The 17,993-nt window shown below is 35.3% G+C and overlaps 1 protein-coding gene across 1 annotated transcript; it reads left to right on the top strand.

Annotated features, from left to right (window-relative positions):
- Positions 1-12,559: 12,559 nt before the first annotated feature.
- Positions 12,560-16,866, top strand: LOC124376612 (macrophage mannose receptor 1-like). The gene is made up of 7 exons (XM_046835788.1): positions 12,560-12,605; positions 12,723-13,079; positions 14,334-14,669; positions 14,882-15,238; positions 15,450-15,779; positions 15,871-15,971; positions 16,720-16,866. Exons 1-7 carry the CDS (start codon positions 12,569-12,571, stop codon positions 16,864-16,866), a joined length of 1,665 nt encoding a protein of 554 aa, XP_046691744.1. The 5' UTR covers positions 12,560-12,568.
- The last annotated feature ends 1,127 nt before the right edge of the window (positions 16,867-17,993 follow it).

Genomic DNA, 17,993 nt, shown 5'->3' with positions numbered 1-17,993 from the left:
TATATATATATATATATATATATATATATATATACAGTACAGACCAAAAGTTTGGACACATCTTCTCATTCAAAGAGTTTTCTTTATTTTCATGACTATGAAAATTGTAGATTCACACTGAAGGCATCAAAACTATGAATTAACACACGTGGAATTATATATGGAATTATATACATAACAAAAAGTGTGAAACAACTGAAAATGTCATATTCTAGGTTCTTCAAAGTAGCCACCTTTTGCTTTGATTACTGCTTTGCACACTCTTGGCATTCTCTTGATGAGCTTCAAGACGTAGTCACCTGAAATGGTCTTCCAACAGTCTTGAAGGAGTTTCGAGAGATGCTTGGCACTTGTTGGCCCTTTTGCCTTCACTCTGTGGTCAGCTCACCCCTAAACCATCTCGATTGGGTTCAGGTCCGGTGACTGTGGAGGCCAGGTCATATATATATATTTATATATATATATATATATATATATATATATATATATATATATATATATATATATATATATATATATGAAATCGTTTTTAGCAAATGAAATTGTTAAATGCCGGTTGAAGTGACTCATAGCAGTTCTAGGGATAATGTCTTCATGTCTGCATGTAATGAGATGGCAGGCACCAAAGTTGCAGCAGATTCTGTGACAGAATGGGGAAACATAATTTAGACAAGTGGTTCTCAAACTGGCCACCAGATGTCGCGATAGATAGATAGATAGATAGATAGATAGATAGATAGATAGATAGATAGATAGATAGATAGATAGATAGATAGATAGATAGATAGATAGATAGATAGATAGATAGATAGATAGATAGATAGATAGATAGAAATATTGAAAAATAATAAAATAATATACATTTTACGCAGCACACTAAATTGAAACATCACCGAAACCTCTGTTGATGTACTTTTCGGTTTCTGAATCTTTCACTATAGACATCATAAATTACTGTTCAGTATTTCAGTACTTTTCAGACGCTTAAAATTTTATTTTTAGCTGTCAAAACTACTATTTGATATATATTATGAAATGTATAATTTAAAAAATGTTTTATATTAAACATCAGAGAAATCAGAAATCAGAAAGAGCTTTATTGCCAAGCAGGTTTGCACTTACAAGGAATTTGTTTTGGTGACAGAGCTTCCAGTTGCACATTTTCTAAAGTAAAAAGGAAATAAAGAAGCAAAAGAAAAAAAAAGAATAAAAAGAATAAAAGTATAAACATTATTGCACAATATATTATAAAGAAAATAAATAGAATAGTATTACTCTATATGAAAAACAGCAGATTTAGATTAGTAAAAGTGGTATTGCACGTAGGTTTTATTTTATTGCACTATGCAGAGAGCGTTTAAGTGTTGAGGTATATTGCCTGAGGAAAGAATCTTTTTTGTGCCTTGCTGTCTCGGTGCTTGGTGCTCTGTAGCGTCGGCTAGACGGCAAAAGTTTAAAAACCTTATGGTTTGGATGTGAGGGATCCAGGGGGATTTTCTGGGCCCTTTTTCTCACTCTGGATGCATAAATCGTTGTTCAGCTATTGTACAAATTCATTTGTTTTTGGTACAATCTAAATTGTTTAAGTAAAATTGTAAGTTTGAGGATGTTTTGCGTCATGAGTTTTCTTTTGGGGGACACAAAAGGATTTACCCTACACAAGGGGGGCTCCTGCTGAAAAACTTTGAGAACCAATGATTTAGACAAAAGAGCTTCGTCACAAAAAATCTGCACCGTGACAACAGTGCCCTCTACGGACACAAAATATGATGGTCACAGAACAGCTGCCCATTGTCAAAAGTGTCCTCTACGGACACAGAATACAGTGGATTTTCTACACACCCTCATGAAATAGCAGATTTTTAAAATATAAAGACATAAATGACAACACCCTGATTGCATAAGCCTGCACACTGCTACCAACTAATACTTTGTGGAAGCACTTTTGGCCTTTCAGTCTTTGTAAAAAGACTTACTGTATGGGCCATCCCATAAATATTTGATAAGGATTGAGATCTGGATTTTGGCTAGACCGTTCTAAGACTTTGATTATCCTTTTCTGCAGCCATGTCTTTGTTGATTTTGGGTCTTTGGGTCATTGTCATGTTGAAATGTAAAATTTCTCTTCATTTTTAGAATTTTTAACAAAAGACTGAAGGTTTTGTTCTAATATGTCTTGGTATTTGGAGCTATTTATTTTCCCATCTATATTGACATGTGCCCTTGGCCCAGCTGAAAAAAGCAGCCCAAAGCATAATGCTATGCCCACCACTCTTCTCTGTCAAGATGCTCTTTATACTCACTTTCCGGGTCATACCTGCTTTGTGGATTATACCCACTGTACGTAATATACCAGCAGTCTGGGTTTTCACCACGTTACGGTTAGTAACTCTTAAGGACTCTGGTTTATGTACTGATTTTTCAATAAACAATGATTGAGTTACTCCCGTGTCCTTCGCGTGGTCACCCATGCCTTAATCCTCCACTGGGTTGCTGGCAGCCAAATCTTTGGTGAGCATGGAATCTAGTTCAGCTAGATGATGTTGCTGTATTTCTTTAATTGATGCATCAGTGCTGTAGGGGGAATTACACCGGCACTGACACTGGATGGTACCGTTGGAAAATAATCAACGATGGGGTGGTGTGCTGTGACCTGACATTTAATAAAGTGTAACACAGCATACCTTCTACTGATAACACATTGTACCTTCTACTTACTGTATTGTCCAAAGTTAACTGGTTAGTTAATGTTATAGAAGCTATAAAATAATTATCTTACAACTCTTTTTCTCTTTCTCACTCTCTCTTTAGCAAACAACACAAACTAACCTCCTTAGACAAAACTTCATATCAACAGTTACAAAAGTTTTTTTAGATCTGAGTTTGTTTCTTCTATTTTAATTATTCTTTCCTTTAACAGGCTCATCAACTGCCACCAGTAAGTTTGTCTTCATCCAAAATCCCCTGAATTGGACAGATGCCTGTGCTTATTGTCGAAAACACTACACAGAACTTGCCACCATCAAAAATTCTACAGACCAGAAACAAGTTCTTTCGATTTTGGCTATAAATGCATTTATCGGCCTGATCTCAGCACAGTGGTCTGATTACAGCTTCTTTCCATTCCGGTACTGGACTGGAATTTCAGGACTAGAGTCAAGCCTTAGTAATAAATGCGCCGCCATGGTGATTTCTGACTCAGGGAAATGGAACAGTTTTGATTGCACTCTCCAAAAACCATTTATTTGCTATGGAGGTGGGCATCTATTGAATTTTATTATTCTACTCCTGGAGAATAATCTACTTGCAAGATTTGATAATGATAACAAATATAACTGAGAAACTGAAACTGAATGCTAATTCACATGAAGAATGTGTAGGAATAGATGTCTTATTAAACTGCACAGTAACATTTTTGTAGTTTGTGAGCATGAAAAATATAAATATAAAACATAAACACCTGTATCTCCATAATTCTTCCTTTAGCACCATCACTCCGCCCTGCGCCTGGGCTCTACCATGCTGTAAATGTGCTCAAGACCTGGCCGGATGCTCAGCGTTACTGTAGAGAAAAGTTTACTGATCTGGCCACAGTGGACAGTGTAGATGATGTATACAGTGTGATGAATCAGGTGGATTTTACCTACTCTGGTCTTTTATGGATCGGACTGCAGAGACCAATAAATAATCTATGGTGGTGGTCTTTAGGAGATGAACCTCTGTCTGATTACTTTAACTGGGCTACAGGAAACCCGAGTGGCATTGGACAATGTGTATCTAACATGAATGGTTTTTGGAATGATACTGATTGTCAGACACCATTATACTTTGCGTGCTACAGTGGTGAGTCAATCAATACCACAGAATATAAATACTGTTTACAGTTAAAGTTGTCCATGTCAGTCTGATTAACTGGTAGCTTACAAATTTTCAAATTGAAGCTTCACATCTAAATCAAATACTCAATAATTTACTTTAGGATTACTTTAACAGGAACACTATTAACTTTGCTACTCTCCTTGCCTATTATAATTATATTACAGAGGGTACGGGTTACATCATGGTCAGTATTAAAAAAACTTGGCAAGATGCTCAGAGTTACTGTAGAAGCACCTACACTGACCTGGCCAGCATCCGCTCTCCTTGGGAACAGAACCAGTTGAACAATGTTGTCAGCAGATCAGATTCTGTCTGGATCGGCTTGTTCCTAGACAACTGGCAGTGGTCTGATCAGTGGAACCGTCGTTTTAGGAACTGGGAATCGGGACCACTGAGTGTCGGATCCGGCGACTGTGCTGCTGTGGTGGCAGGAAATTCTGGAAAATGGAGTAATGACAGCTGCACCACACTGCACCCATTTGTCTGTTATGGAGGTGAGTCTCAGCAGCCAATTAGGTTTGAGATAAAAGAAAAAAATAGAAGAAAAACTTAGAGACAAGCCTTATTAATAAATGTGGTGATTGTGGAAAATGGAACTCTTTTGATTTCATTGAGATGGAAATAAGTGTCCATTACTTTTATAATCTTTTTCATTAGACTGCCAAGCACAGAATGTACATAAGCATGAGACTTTTCCCTCTTTTTCTAGCTAGGGTGTCTATTTTAGCCCATAGAACCATTTTGTAAAAATATGTGATATTTAAAACAGTGATTGGGAAAGATCTAAAGAACATTAACACACTTATTTCTAAAATGTTTCTTAAGCTCCACCATTCCAGCCTGTCTCCCGGCTCTACCATGCTGTAAGACACCTTAAGACCTGGCCGGATGCTCAGCGTTACTGTAGAGCGAGGTTTACTGATCTGGCCACGGTGGACAGTGTGAATGATGTGTACAGTGTGAGGAATCAGGTGGATCTTAGCTACACTGGTCTTTTATGGGTTGGACTGCAGAGAGCAGTGAGTACAAACTGGTCCTGGTCTATGGGAGATGAGTCTCTGGCCAATTACTTTAATTGGGCTACAGGAAACCCGAGTGGCAGTGGACAATGTGTATCTAACATGAATGCTGTTTGGAGTGACATTGACTGTCAGACACTACTATACTTTGTGTGCTTCAGTGGTGAGTTATCCAATAGTTATAAATTTGTTCAATCTTTGAATACTGATCAATTACTGGATTAATCTGATGAACTTGTGCTGCTATTTGATTCAACTCGTTATGTAGAAATAGCATTGATTAGCCAAACAATGTATTTAAAGCCAGCTATGTGATTATTTAGACAAATTTTTAGATTAATGAATTGGTAGCTTACAAATTATACATACATATACAAATGGAAGCTTTACAGATTTAGTAAAAATCTCAGAAAGCAAACTTGTGACAATTAAATGTAATTTTATCAGGACCTTTATTAACTTTTTATACTGTCTTTGCATGTTATATTCATATTACAGAGGGTACGGGTTACATCATGGTCTTGATTAAGAAAACTTGGCAAAGTGCTCAGAGTTACTGTAGAAGCACCTACACTGACCTAGCCAGCATCCGCTCTCCTTGGGAACAGACCCAGGTGAACAATGTTGTTGGTAGTAGGATTTTTGTCTGGATCGGCCTGTTCCTAGACAACTGGCAGTGGTCTGATCAGTGGAGCCGTCATTTCAGAAACTGGGCATTGGGACCACCGAGTGTCGGAACTGGAGACTGTGCTGCTGTGGTGGCAGGAAAATATGGAAGATGGATGAATGACAACTGCACCACACTGCACCCATTTGTCTGTTATGGAGGTGAGCCGCCAATTAGATCAATCCAATTAGGAAAAAAGACCCAGAAGTCTCTTTATGACTGTATATTTGCTTTACTTTGTAGATGTGGACAACAGAAAAAAAATACAGATAATGCAAATGAAACTGACTTCTGATGGAATGACAGACCAGAACGACCCTTCAGTGCAAGCTGCAATCCTTTATGAAGTAATCACTTTCATGCAGTATTCTGTTTTTTGCAAATTGTTAACCTCTCATCTAGAAAGAAAAGAGGAACTGTTCGATCATCTCTCAGTTCTAATAAGATTTACTGCATTGATTAATCTTACCAAACCATGAATACAACATGAATAAATTAAGCAATAAATGTAAATCAATTTAACTATACATGGATGAAAAAAAGTAAGACATATTATGCTTTAATCAATGTAAAAACATTTTGAGACTCTTATAAGAAAACTAATGAAAGGTATCTTACATTTTTTTTAAATCTTGTGTCCAAACCCTAAATATTACTGGGATGTGCGAAGAAAGAATTTCACTGTGCTGTAAAGTTACTGTGGCTATAAAAGCACCAAAAAAGCACCTTGTTCATATTGGTTATTGTCAAATTTGGTTATTGTCTGTCATGTGAGACAGACTGAGACAGATCGAAAATGTGAATCAAAAGTGGGAAACAGAACAGAAGCAGAGTGAATAGCCACCTTTTGCCATTTGAAGTTGATCTTTTTGACTTGTGTGTGGTTTTTATTCCACAGATTAAGCAAAAACTGAAAGCGAATGGACGGAATCAAAATGTCAGACTGAGCTGGAGAGTCATGGATAATGGAAGTGTCTTCAAGAAGGTTGATTCCTCTTCTTCTTTTCTTCTTCTTCTTCTTCTTCTTCTATTTCTTCTTCTTCTTCTTCTTCTTCTTCCGGCTGCTCCAATTAGTGGCCATCACAGTGGATCATCCGTCTCCATACCCCCTGGCCTCTACATCTGCCTCTTTCAAACCAACTACCTGCATGTCTTCCTTCACCACATCCATAAACCTCCTCTTTGGCCTTCCTCTTTTCCTCATTCCTGGTGGCTCCATCTTCAGCATTCTTCTACTGATAAAGCCTATGTCCCTCCTCTGTACATGTCCAAGCCATCTCAATTTGGCCTTCCTCACTTTTGAATTTTTTAATTGTTTTGTGTAGCCTTTCTTACATAATGATTACATAATTATGATATTATAATTATCTGATACGCATAGCTTTTAACTCATAGTTGTTTTAGTACTAATAAAGAATGGGGTCTGCTTTTTTGTTAACAAAAGTATAACATTAAAGAAATTTGTTAATACTATTTTTTCTTGCTTTATTTAAAAGGTTATATTTCTAATTTTACTCCATTGTACCTCATATGAAAAGTCAGTAATGTATGATAAATTACTCCATATGCTCTGTATGTAAAACTATTGTCATGTCTGTTTATTAAAATAAATATTTAATGCAGGAAATAATAGCTTATCCAATTGTAATTTATGCTTTCTACAATCTCACTACTTGAAAAGTGTCCTGTAAAGAGACTGTGATTCTGATTGTCTTGAATGAGAACCAATCCCACTCATCAGGCAGAATCAGAATCAAGAAACAGGATATGGCCAGGCCATTTACCAACTAGACAAACTGGACAAAGAGATTTAAACAAAAATTATAGAATGAGGCAGCATCAAACCAGAACATCAGATACTGGAATCTAACTGGAAACGTCACAAGCATAGACAAAACTGAATGAACACTTCGCAACATGTTTTTTTTGAGTGCAAAAAATTATAATAATGGATTGATTTTTCAGCTGTGTTTTTAGGAACTCCAAAACAGAGCCTTCCATTTTTAAGGTGTGAAAACCAGCATTATTTTTTTTACGGTGTGAACCAATAAGCATAATTTCTCTCTTATCACTATTAAGATATAAACAGAGTGTGTTACCTGGTGAGTTTGGTCCAGATTTTAGTCCATGTTCGTAGGCTGTAGTATCTGGTGGGAAATTGAATAAATAAATGGGAAATAAATGGACATTCGGTGCAACCCAGATGAGGATGAGGTTCCCTCTTGAGTCTGGTTCCTCTCAAGGTTTCTTCCTTATGCCATCTCGTGGGGGGTTTCCTTGCCACAGTCGCCACCGGCTTGCTTATCAGGGACAAACTTACACTTATAAAGAACATATTCACTTTTAATCACCACATTATCTGTGTAAAGCTGCTTTGAGACAATGTTCATTGTTAAATGCGCTATACAAATAAAAATGAATTGAAATTGAATTGAATATGTTGACTGGGCTGCCAATGGTGTTAATAATTTTAGAGTTGAAATCATACATATTTCACATGTAGTCAAGGAGAATTCAATGTCACAAAGCAGATTTAAAGTCTGAATATGAATTTAAATTGGAACAATACGTTATTTAAATTTCATTTTGTTGCTCATTGCTCTTCTCTGATTTGCTTACACTTCACAGTGTTTTGCTTAAATTCTGTGACTTACTTCAGCTTCATGAACTAAGCTTTCTGGGCAACTTCCTAATTTTGCATCAGCATCTATCCTTCTGTCTACATAAGACCAAAAACTGACAACATATTAGTATTCTTCTGAGGTTTTCTGAAATCTCCAGAGGACTGTAGCATATCAGCTATAGTGACATTTTCTCTTGCTGTTTTGACAATATTACAGTGTGTTCTGACTGTAGTGACTGTAGTGTCTGTAGTGGTTCAATACTTAAATAACACAGTTTGTGGTGTTTTTTTATCCTGTTTATTTCTTTAATATTTTCATGCAGCACAATATAAACAAATATTTAATAGAAATATTTATTTACATAAAATGTAATTTTTAAGTGTGAACTCTCTGTGCCTGTAAATCATCATCAGTTCTATTGAGAAATTACACGTTAATATTGTACTTAATACAGGGTGCTGTGTAACTTTGTTGATTTTCAATATTTATTTTTTTATTAACATCAAAGCAATCTGTAATAACTGCAGTTTTACAAAGTTATACATTGATTATTTAGTAACCAAAGATTATATTGGAAAGATTAAGTCCTTTTTGCTGTACACACATCTGGAGACTCTCCTCAATGTTCTGCATCGCACTTACCAACATTTCTTATGGAGTCCGAGCCATACGGGGACAGCCAGTTGATATTCTCTTCATAACTGATCCAGTTGTGCGAAACGATTCAACCAATGAGAGTATTGCGCTATATGCGCCAACATTGAATGTTAACAGAAAAGATATTAGATAGTAAGAACGGAATCGTTATTTTTGTGCCGATGCTCCATGTTTTACTGAACCATGGCTTCTAAACCTGAACCCTCACAGGCGTGGGGTGGTCACCAACATCCCCTGTCCCAACTACTACCTATTTTAAAAAATTTGTTCTTTTTGTGCCACCTGGAACTTAATACGTATATATTTAATAGGAATATAAGATATTAGCTTTTCTTTTTTTGTGTGTGTTTTTGTTCATTATTGCATGTTATTCTAACATGGCTATAGTTCGTATGAATGTAAAATAGTTGGAAATGTGGAAAAAAATTATGTTTATAGTTAAATAAAGGCAGAATATGTCAACCAATTGTTGCAAGTTGTTTGCAATGAGATTTGTTTTTTTCAGAGAAGGAAAAGACACTGCGTGCAAGGAATAGCCCATTTACATACAGCAGCCTGTAATTTCTTTGTGTCATTTTTATTAGATGATTAAAAAAACAAACAGAAGTATTGAAAAATCTTATGAGTTAAATATGTACAATATTTATGCAGTGGTGTTTATACGTAAGAACTTAATATTAATTTATGTGACACAGAAGCAGAAAAACTTCCACCACACTACTAGCCAGTTTACTCAGTTAAACAAGTTAGCGGTTTTATATACAAGATAAAAAAAAAGGAAATATTTTACAATGTATAACTACAATGTTTATACAATGTACAATTGTATAATTTAAATATTTACAATGTAGAATTGTCCATTGTCCTCCTTAAATGCACCATCTTTGTTAGTCAAGGAGCATGTGCTTAAAGGTGTTTTGGGGTAAGGTTTTGGTTGGCAAATGAGTATTTGGACTATCAAACAAAGTACGTCTCGGGTGACGCTTAGTTACTTTTCATCTGATTTACATCTGTTTACATTTATGGAACAAATCTAACATCTGATATTATCTTATTTACAACACTTCAGTCTGAATATAGACCAGGGATGGACAAATATGTCAACCAGGACAAGCAGACACATGGGATCTTTTTGCAAGGGGGTTTTATGGCTTAGTTGATGGATAGCAATGTCCTTCAATGTGGAACACAGTATACACACTATCCCTAAAAGTATTTCAGATTGTATTAGAGTGTAATCTAATATTGCATCATGCCAGTAAATGAAATGAAACCACATGATTGCTAGGTTCAATTACATTTTTTTCTTTAGCACATTTAACAATAAACATTGTCTCAAAGCAGCTTTACAGAAATAAAAAGGTAAAATATATACATTAAATTCATACATTTATACTTGTGAGTTCTTTCCTAATGAGTGAGCCAGAGGCAACAAGAAAACATGCACACTGACAATCAGGTGACTTCTGATTGATCAATCTTTTAAACCAAGCCCTCACCACAACAGTGTCAGTCTGCATGTCAGCCACGACAACCAGCTGCCCGAACCAACACCAGACACATTCTCCGTTGACCTCGCTGTAAAGAACAGCAGAAGTCAGTGATGTAAAGTATTTGAGTAAATGTACTTTGCTATTTTACTTAACTAATATTTTGGCTACTTTCTAGTTTTACTGAGTATTAAACATATAAGCAATGTTTTCTCTTCTCAACTACATTTATGACTCAATACATCTATAGCTATATTTTACTTCACAATTTTTTTATTGACAATGTACCTCTGTTGAAGAAGTCATTAGGGCTTAACACTTCCCTACCCACATCTGCTACCTTTGAGTGACTTTTTAATTGTCGCTGGCCTCATTTTCAGCCAAAATAAATCTTTAACAAATTCCTAAAACTTTTGTTGAAGTTGAATAAAAATTTTGCTCCTCTCTGAGACTGAGAGGTGCATCAATTCACAGTCAGTTGTGAATATGTGTTTTTATTTTATCTACAATTATTTACTGTCATTTTATTTGTTGATTAGTGTTTTTTGAAAGATTGCTTTACTACTTTGTCTTTTTTTTACTGATTTGTTTGATAAATATTAATTCTGGCATGTTAAAGAGTCAAATACTCTACAATATTAAATATACAATAGAACATGAGTCAAATACTCAAATACGGTTCAAATCAATTACTAGTAGACTTTTACTCAAGTCCTATTGGAATGTGTGACTTTTAACTTGTAATGGAGTAAGTTTTACAGTAAGTTATCTTTACTTTTACTCGAGTATGATTTCCAGGTACTCTTTACACCAGGGGTCACCAACCTTTTTTAAAGGGAAAACCCACTGCCTCTTGTATTCACTGAGCTGTTGTTGTTGTGTTTTTGGTCATCCTTTGGGTATCGGAGTTTGCCATTGAGTTTTGCATGATTGTGGCTGGCAGTGAGTGGAATAAAATAGCCCTAAAACACTGGGAATCTACCTAAATATCCTAACCGTGATGGCCTACTGCAATAATCAACTTTTGGCCCTTGTTTATCTTTCCTGACTACCGTCATGATTTTGCATTCTAGTTTTAATCTCCATCCTTGTTGGTCAAAGAGCATGTGTTTTATGGTATTTAGGAGGTATTTAGTTTTGGTTGGCAAATTAGGCTTTGGAAAGGCAGACAGAAGTTTGTGATCCTTTTTACATTTGTTCTAAATAGGTCTTGGGTGCATTTACAGGGCAATCAAAATTCTGATGCAGTCCTGCCCATTAAAAAATAAATGAAATATCTGAGTATAAACCAGAATCTTTGGTCAATGACAGGAAATTTAAAGTTAACACAAATTCACTCAAAAGATTCTTCATCTCACACAGTATTTTGTTTATAATTTACATTTCTGCCTTTTCCCTTTTCTTTAACATTCTATCCAAGAATCTTTTTAGTCCAGTGTTTTTAAAAAAGCAACAAACATTTACTTAAATTCTTAAGTCCCACTTGTTTCCATGTGTGGCATATGTAAGCTTCTTTGTATACCATTTGTTTAGCTGGCTAGTTTAGGTACTTAATTGGTTAAGTTACAGAAACTAGTTTATTAAGAAATGTGTTACTATTTTGGCAGGTGAGTTAAGTGATTTACAGCATAATCAATATGTTATACAATATGTGATTCTGTAATTTAGTTTAAATGTTTAAATGGTTAATGGTACATGTTAAACAGTATAGTGTGGTACACTGTGAACAAACATTGGGAAGAAAATGGTGCAGGTACTAGAGCTTGTAACAATTCTACCTCCAGTAAGTTACTCTAAATGTAAAATTTATATATATATATATATATATATATATATATATATATATATATATATATATATATATATATATATATACATTTTGAAGATTCAATGCTTTTTCTGAGTTCTTATACTTGAGCAAAGCAAAGTCTTGTACTGGCTGCTGTGATCTGTGTTCGTCCTTCTCCTCGATCATTGTTCTTTCATTTTTATTCCAATTTCAGAAGTTCCAGAGATTGAAGTAAATGTAATGCAGAATTCAATGTGCTGTAGAATGTAATGACTTTTCCTCTATTGGGAATATGCGTTAAAGAAAAGGAAAAAGACACCGCCTTAATACATGTTACCTAGATTTGTCTGTTTGCATTTAAAGAGCTATTCAAATCAGTATGTGTTCATGTTTGTAGTGCTATGAAAGCAAGAAGAACAAAATTGATAGAGAGGAGCTCCGATATGAACCCTACTGTGCATTTTTTGCTGTTTCTCTCAGGTAAGATGCATGTTATAAATATATATATATAATATAGAATATGTACACATTCTCTCAGATATAAAACTTTTGATTGAAATGGTATACAATTTATATCTGATTTTTTATTTTCTTCAGGAGTCGGTTTCTCTTTGTCATTGCAATACTTCTATGTAAGTCAGAGCATGACCTGGAGTGATGCTCAAACCTACTGCAGAGCGAAATACATTGATCTGGTTACTGTACACAGTATGGATGAGGTAAACAGCACGATTGCATTAGCAGCAAGTGCAGCTCCTGGGTACACCGGGTCTGTGTGGCTTGGACTGCACAGGACCTGGACCTGGGCTACAGGAGAACCTTATTCAGGCCAAGTTCCCTTTATGTCTGGCCAGCCAAATGAAGGGAATGATAGAGCAGCATGTGCAGTGATTACTATCAATGGACTGGAAGATTGGTTCTGTTCAACTAGCCACTACTTTATCTGCTATAATGGTACATTTTAAAGCTTTGCATTATGTGAATTATCTTTCATGGCTTTTTTCATTAATGTATTGATATTGGGATAGTTATGACAAGGTATTTATTGTGTTTAATCTGGTTAAATATGGAGTTCGTTAGCTACATACATTTTATATTTATATTTAAATAATATATATTATGTTTTTTTTATTTGTTCATTTATAACTAATTAGTGGTCCTACTCATTTGATTGAGAAATACATACAATATATTAAATCAGAGGTTTATTATAAAATAAATGATGTTAAAGTGAAAGATTGTCAGGCACTGTACTTACACATTAAAAAATAATGAAACCAGTACAAGATCAAATGCAGAAAATAGCATTAACAATAGTATAGCACAAAAGCTTGGTAACCTTGAGGAAGTAGTGTGAGCAATAAATCGCTCTGTCTCTGTATTTGTCTGTGTGCTATATAGAGTCAGGGAGGTGACTGAGTTTTATTTACCCTGGCCAGGAAATTGAGTGGATTTGTGTTAATGTGTGTGGTTAAGGCCAATTGTACCTGTATGTAGAGAGGACTTTAGAAATTGTAGTGTGTCATTCTCTCAGCATTGATGTAAAATATTTAACTTTAAAATATATCATCTATTCCAAAGGAGTTGCTGTAAATTCATTTTAAATTTGACTACATAGTATAGTGCCTTCAACAATATACAGATTTGATCCAAAGTCTAATGCCTTAACCATTAAGCTACCACCTCCCTAATACAAATCACGCACAGGTGCTTGATATTTTCCTCTTACTTTCTCCGGCTTTGCCCTCTGTTTACAAACAGGCAATCATTCACATGGATTATGCTTTTATTAGAATGCAAATAATGATGGGGCAGTTTGATGAGACCTGATATGTTGTGTGTGATAAGTAAGGTTACAGAAATCACCCACATCCCAGATCGTTTTTTTTTTCTCTTTATATAACAGCAATTTACCAACAATTACATTTATTTTATTTAAAGTCTAATATAACATGTTAATGGATGTATAGTTTAATATAAACTAGGTAGGTCCTCTTCCCACTTATGTAGTTGCAGCTATCCTTTATAAATTATCCTTCTCTTACTCTATCTGTCTCTCTTTTGCTTTATACTAAAATGCAGCTTGTTATTTGTTCTAGAGACTCCTTCTTTAAATGTTATTTAAGCATCAAATGAGATCAAACTTCATATCAACAACTACAAAAAAATTGATATCTGTATATTATTTTTGGTTATTCTTTTCAATAGACTCACCAACTGCCACAAGTAAGTTTGTCTTAATCCCACGTCCCATGAATTGGACAGATGCCAGTGCTTATTGTCGAAAAAACTATGCAGAACTCGTCACCGTCAAAACATCTACAGACCAGAACAACGCTATTTCACTTTTGGGTGGAAATGCATTTGTTGGACTGATCTCGGCACAGTGGTCTGATTACAGTTTCTCTACATTCCGGTACTGGACTGGAGTTTCAAGCCTAGAGGCAAGCCTTAGTAATAAATGTGCCGCAATGGTGATTTCTGACTCTGGGAAATGGAACAGTTTTGATTGTGCCCTCCCAAAACCATTTATTTGCTATGGAGGTGGGTGTCCATTTAATCTGCTTGCAAGATTTGATATTGATAACAGATACAGTATAACTGAGAAACTTAAACTGAATACTAAGTTACATGAAGGACATGTATACATAGATTTATCAGTAAACCCCACAGTAACATATGAGAAAATTTGCATTACATGAACATGGAAAATGCTCAAAACATAAACACCTGTATCTCCATAATTCTTCCTTTAGCATCGTCACTCGGCCCTGCGCCTGGGCTCTACCATGCAGTAAATGTTCCCAAGAACTGGTCGGATGCTCAGCGTTACTGTAGAGAAAGGTTTACTGATCTGGCCACAGTGGACAGTGTAAACAATGTGTACAGTGTAATGAATCAAGTGGATCTTAGCTACAATGGTCTTTTATGGATCGGACTGCAGAAACCAATAAATAAACTATGGTGGTGGTCTTTAGGAGATGAACCTCTGTCTGATTACTTTAACTGGGCTACAGGAAAACCGAGTGGCATTGGACAATGTGTATCTAACATGAATGCTTTTTGGAGTGATACTGATTGTCAGACACCATTATACTTCGTGTGCTACAGTGGTGAGTCAACCAATACTTCTTCTTCTTCCTTCCAATAAATTATTAGCAGATTAACTGGTAGCTTACAAATTATACAAAATTGAAGCTTCCCATCTGCAATCAAAAATTCTGAAATCAAACAATGATTTTCGAATGAAGGATTACTATTAACAGAAACTCTATTAACTTTTATATTCTTGATACTTTCCTTGTAATCATAATTATGTTACAGCTGGGACAGGCTACATCATGGTTAATATTACAAAAACTTGGCAAGATGCTCAGAGTTACTGTAGAAGCACCTACACTGACCTGGCCCGCATCCGCTCTCCTTGGGAACAGAACCAGGTGAACAATGTTGTTAGCAGATGGGTTTCTGTCTGGATCGGCTTGTTCCTAGACAACTGGCAGTGGTCTGATCAGTGGAGCCATCGTTTCAGAAACTGGGCATTGGGACCACCAAGTGTTGGAACCGGCGACTGTGCTGCTGTGGTGGCAGGAAATTCTGGAAAATGGATGAGTGACAGCTGCACTACATTGCACCCATTTGTCTGTTATGGAGGTGAGTCCCAGCAGCCAAATAGATTTGTGCACAGGAGAAAAAGAATCACCTTAAAACATCTGTGTGACTTATTGTTCGCTTTTCTCTGTAGATGTGGACAAGATGATAAAAAGACAGATTATAAGGGTGAAATTGTCTTCAAATGGAATGACAAACTTGGATGATCTGTCAGTGCAAGCTGCAATGTATGAAGTATGTCACTGTCAGTACTTTATACAGCTTCACCACATTTTTCACATTCAGTGTTCTGATAACATTATAATATCTTTGTAAAAGTAATTAAATGGTAACATGTTTTTTCTAAATGGTCATTCTTTCATCTAAAAAGGAAAAGGAAAGAGTTTGATCACATCTCAGTTGTAATTAACAATATTTATTGCAGTGGTTGGAGTTAACAAACCATGAGCATTACTTTAATTAACATTAATTCAATTTAAATTCCTGAAAACTGGTGACCTGCTCCCACAGAACATTAGAACATACTTTTCAGCCACAATTGTGAATTTTTTTTTTAATAGAGTAGCATATTAATTAAAAAGTCTTTCATGATGGTCGTTGTGATATGAATTTTACTAATGATTTTTGGTGTCCTATGGGACTGGCTGAAAATGACTTTTCTATAAAGACAGGTTGGATGATTAGCAAACAGCAATGCAAGAACTGTAGTATCACTACATGGAACAAAAAAACCATCTCAGTAAATTCAGATTAGTTAATACTGAACAACACTTCACACTAAACAAGGAAAAACAAGGGTTTGAATAGACAGACTAATCAAGGGTCAAAATGGAAGGAGTTGAGAGTAATCAGGAAACATAAGGGAGGATACAATGATAGGAGGAGACATGAATCACAACATACAATAATGTAAAGTATAAAGTTTTGACATTTGAAGTGTATTCACTCTGAATTGCTTGTGTATGTTTTTTTCCCCCCGCAGATTGAACAAAAACTGAAAGCGAATGGAATGAATCAAAATGTTAAACTCAGCTGGAGAGTCGGGACTGACGGACGTGTCTTCAAGAAGGTTCTTAATTTTAATGGCGTAGAAAGTGGAAAAAAGTGTAGAGCTTCTGTGTCACGCTAGGTTTTCATCTGTAATGTGCTTCTAACGTAATTACATTATCTGACACAAATAGTTTTATTTTACTTTATAAAGATTAGAGGCGTACCACCTTTTCATATTCTACTACATTGTACTTTATATGAAAAATCACATTCATTCTTCAAGAAAGGACTTTTTTGAAGGTCTTTTTCTTTAAGTTGATTTGGGATTGATTTCAATCTGTAGAGTGCTTCTTATGACATGAGCTGTGCAACATGCTAACCAAAAAGAGACATTAAAGCATATTTATCAATTATTCGATTAATTCACAATAACTGATAACATTTTATTTTAGACATTTGCCAGCATTTTCATATTTTTATTAATATACATTAATGTGATTATATTTTATATACATACATAGAACAATTTTATTCTTTCTGTCATTGTTTGTGTCATTGTCATTGCGTGTGAGATATGTATTTTACAGCATGTATTTCTAAACAGTGAAATTAGACTTAGGTAGTCATTGCAGGTAAACGTGTCACACACATCCAGTATGTGAAAATTAACATGTGAAAAAAATTAAATGTATCATTCAAAAAATAGAGACAATTAATTTATGCAGGAAGAGTGTGTTTCTCCACTTGTTTCAGTGAACCTAAACACCTTGTGTAAAGTTTACTTTATACAATCACATCACTTAAATGGTATCATACAAAGAGGCTAAAGATACATTTGGCATTCGGGAGGGGCGGTGGAGTGCAGGGAACAGGCAAACAGGGTTCTTTGTAAAGTCAGAGTCAAAGCAAAACCCTTAGCAGGGCAGGGCAGGGAGGGATGCAGAGTGATGTCCTCAGCAGGGCAGGGAGACAGAGCAACATCCTTAGCAGTGTAGGACAGAAGACAAAATTTATAAAACTGTATAGTTTATAAATGCTTTATAAAAGTCAGAAAACTTAGACTTATATTACATACAGCATATAGTTTATGTTTGTTAATGTTAATATTGTAGAGCATTATAGGCCTTTTGGGATCTGTGTCACTCTGTATAGCACTTATTCTATGTAATAAAATATCTAACATCAGTAAGGAAGGCGTTTTCAGTCTGTGAGTTTGTTCTTTGATGTTACTTTTACCAATAATACCAAAACCAACTTCATTAGACT

Source organism: Silurus meridionalis, chromosome 2 (assembly GCF_014805685.1).
Source record: "Silurus meridionalis isolate SWU-2019-XX chromosome 2, ASM1480568v1, whole genome shotgun sequence".
NCBI lineage: Eukaryota > Metazoa > Chordata > Actinopteri > Siluriformes > Siluridae > Silurus > Silurus meridionalis.
The sequence above is the reverse complement of the archived record's forward strand: the minus strand, read 5'-3'. Positions and strand labels throughout refer to the sequence as shown.

Bases quoted from the DNA above. Each gene is read 5' to 3' on its own strand.
- LOC124376612 (XM_046835788.1), top strand. From the start codon at position 12,569: ATGAACCCTACTGTGCATTTTTTGCTGTTTCTCTCAG. The intron at 15,780-15,870 runs GTGAGTCCCAGC...TTTTCTCTGTAG, and splicing joins CCCATTTGTCTGTTATGGAG to ATGTGGACAAGATGATAAAA. The intron at 15,972-16,719 runs GTATGTCACTGT...TTCCCCCCGCAG, and splicing joins TGCAAGCTGCAATGTATGAA to ATTGAACAAAAACTGAAAGC.